General features: G+C 36.8%; 1 protein-coding gene across 1 annotated transcript in view; it reads left to right on the top strand.

Moving 5' to 3' along the window:
- Positions 1–2,146: 2,146 nt before the first annotated feature.
- Positions 2,147–3,396, top strand: part of LOC113464998 (uncharacterized) — a 2,142-nt gene continuing 892 nt past the window's right edge. The window contains exon 1 of the mRNA XM_026818060.1: positions 2,147–3,396. Within this exon, the coding sequence (XP_026673861.1) occupies positions 2,230–3,396 (1,167 nt within the window). The 5' untranslated portion in view covers positions 2,147–2,229.

Here is a 3,396-nt window from a genome sequence, read left to right as displayed (position 1 = left end):
AAAGTAAATAGGGTGCAACCGAAACATGGAAACAGATAATGCGAGCCGGGGAGTCTTCCTCGGGTTAGCTTTTCAATAGGAAATAGAAAAAGGGAGAAGGTCGAAAAGGGAGATAGAGACATTCGCAAAATAATCTTTGGTGAATTGTGAGGAACACTACTTAAAATGAAGACAGCAAAGCTAAATAAGGAAAATGATGTCCAAGAGCAGGCTACCGAACCTACAACAAGTAAGCGTACACCTTTTAGAAGGGTTAAGAAAGTAGGACTCAAAGCTGCGGTGACACCACCCTTACCACGGCCTGAACCTGGTCGTAAAGCTGCTGATTCAATTAAGTTAAGCACAACAGCAACGCCATTTAGCAATGACCCTATGAATATAGAGTTTGATTGCGACTTCGGTGGTTTTACGGAGGTAAGAAGACATCGTGACTTTGCAGTCACTAACGAAGCTTTCATACCTCTAGTTGATCGCGAATATGATCTGCGAGCAGCGACAGATAAGAGATTTAACACCATAGTCTCGAAGAGTGCATATCGTTATGCGATGTGTATGCATCTGTTTGCTAGATACGCACAGATCCGCGTTCTGAGAGGCGACTTCGATCATGACGATGAGTCCCTCCTGTCGTATCTCAAAAGTGAGAATTATCCGACACCACCTTCTGTGGACGCATACTTGCGCTCACTTGGCGATTTCCAGCAGGATTCTAAACACTATCGTTTGGACCTACATGTGTGGCCAAACGCTACAGGTGACTTTGGGAAGATTACCCATGAGAACCACTGGAAATATGCTGTGTTACCATCGCCTAGAGTACTAGGACAAGCAGTGGTTGAGGACCTTCGTTACACAAACGGGGTTACTGAGCAAGCTGATTGGGACCTTCCAGTCAATTTCACGGAAGATGACTTTGGAGGACGAGGGAGGTTTTGTTTGAACACCCGTCTCATGGAAAGAGTCCATGACGCTCTGAATGGATCAGCGCCTAAAATAAAGTTAGGTGGCATAATTTCTGATCGACCATTCGGTTATTTATTTATAGTTATATTTCGTCCGCTTAAGAGTAGCACTGATTCTCAATGAGGAGTTAAAAATTTGGAGACAGAAGAACGAGACGAGGTAATGGGGAAACAAGGGATCGATACGCATTAAGAATGTATCGAACATTGAGACGTTACAACGTATGGCAAAGAATACGGATACTGAAAAGATCGGTAAGGAAAAAAGAAATAATAGTGATAATAATAATATATGTACTGGTGTACAGGGATATACGGAGACTAGACTAACTGCTTTAAAGTACATTGTTGTCAATATTACTATTTACAACGATTGACCTGTAATAATTACAGTCTGGGAGGCTTGTCTTATGGTATGATTATTGCAAGTTGAGAATCGTATGGGAGAAAACGAACGCCAAGGGCTGGAAACACTTGAGCTGATATATTTACAAGGAGACACGCGCACAAAGGACTGTACGACGGAGAACTTGGTTTATATCAGGACAAAAAGTTAGCAGATACACTGACAACGCCTGGGCTTGGCAAATACTATCTTTTGAGAAAAGGAATAGGTACAGTCGGACCAAAAAACAAGGTAAAGAAAGTACAAATTATTATTAACCGTTACGATCATTGAACGGTACTGATTCAAAGGTGATTGAACAATAATGGTTGAAATAACAAAAGGATTGTTGGATTACAGGTGTCGAGGGAGAAACGGACGAACTAAATACAATTTGGTTAAAGGGAGTAAACTTTCTACGAAGAAGGTACACGGAGCGACAAGAGACGAGCTGAGAATCTCCTAACGGGCAAGTAAAAAAAAAGAGAGAGAAAAGGGAAATGTATATATAAATTATTCTTTTACGTGACACGGACCGGATCGAGGTAAACAAAAATTTTTTCATTTTATTTATCCATTTACGATAAGAAACTGAACACGATCGGGAACGATAAATTGAGAGAGGAAACTGGAGACAGACAATTCTAATGGGATTATCGCTATTATCATTCTTATTCTTATTATTATTTTGCCTCCTCTTCTAACTTGATAGAGAAAGTGTCAATCGTCAAAGTCGGGATGTTTTACAAGTCGAATCGGACTGTTTGGGTTTTGATTGTTTGAAAAATTGTAAACTCAGATAACCTCCAACAAATTGAAAACCTAGCAATAAAAGTAAAATTAAACGAACAAAATGCCAGAAAGTACGAATTATTAACTAATATGATTATACAAACAGATAACGCTGCATATGACTTACGGTTTCAACTTGACGAATTATTAAACACTATCATCTTAGGAAAACAAGGTATAATAAGTCCACAAATTATAGATCATAAAACTTTCATTAAGAGCTATCAAGATATACTCGGGAATAAATTCTTAAACCCAACAATCAAACCAAAAGAAGAAAACTTTCAATTTATTCTTGATATTAGTAAACTCATTCTTTGGACAATCGACGAAAAGATTTTCTTTAAAATTACAATTCCTCTTGTGGAAGATCAGGAATGGAAAATTCAAAAATTATATCCAATTCCCTCAAAACAAAACAATGTATTCTCAGCACCACTAATAGAATCACCTTATTACCTTTTTAAAGACGAGCTCTTCATGAACGTTAACCAAGAATACCTCGACAAGAATTGTAAAATGCATGCCACCATTCAAATTTGTAAGAGAAACCAACCTATTCATTCGAAATTAGGAACACATGATTGTACATCCGAATTAATTAATCATAATAATCAAATTAAAAATTGTCAATTCGTACTCTTCAAAATCAAAGATTTGACATTCGTGCCACTTAGACAAGAAAATCACTTTATCGTAATCCCAGAAAAACCAATTAATATTCACACAATTTGTGCCAAAGACAGTTCAAGTAGCATCACTATAAAGAACCCAAGTTTAATATTTTCAAACACACCTTGCAATTTAATTTATGGAACCAATTTAATGAAAATAGGTGGAATAAGCAAAAGTGTAACATACGATATTCGAACAAAATCAATCCCAATCTCAAACATTACGGATCTTAGTATTCTGCTAGACAAATTAGAAACAGCTCCTAAAATTTCTAATAACTTGCATTTATTTAAAACCACTTTAAAAGATATTGATGAAGAAATCGACAAATTACAATTCGAACATCGTATGACTAGCATAAAAAGCTACGGTTTAACTGTACTACAAATAGCAGGATATATTGCTTTAATTATTGGAATCCTATATATTATGCATAGACTAAAAATATTTGAATGTATTAAAGGATGCTTCCCATCCACCCTATGTATTAACATATTATGTTGTAAGAATGTAACTGAACAGAATGCAGCTCCAGTAGCCCCGGCAATTGAGGATTTAATAGCAAGACTTCCACCGATAGAA

The sequence above is a fragment of the Ceratina calcarata genome, unplaced genomic scaffold (assembly GCF_001652005.2).
Source record: "Ceratina calcarata isolate Rehan_Ccalc_2016 unplaced genomic scaffold, ASM165200v1 scaffold756, whole genome shotgun sequence".
Taxonomy (NCBI): domain Eukaryota; kingdom Metazoa; phylum Arthropoda; class Insecta; order Hymenoptera; family Apidae; genus Ceratina; species Ceratina calcarata.
The sequence above is the reverse complement of the archived record's forward strand: the minus strand, read 5'-3'. Positions and strand labels throughout refer to the sequence as shown.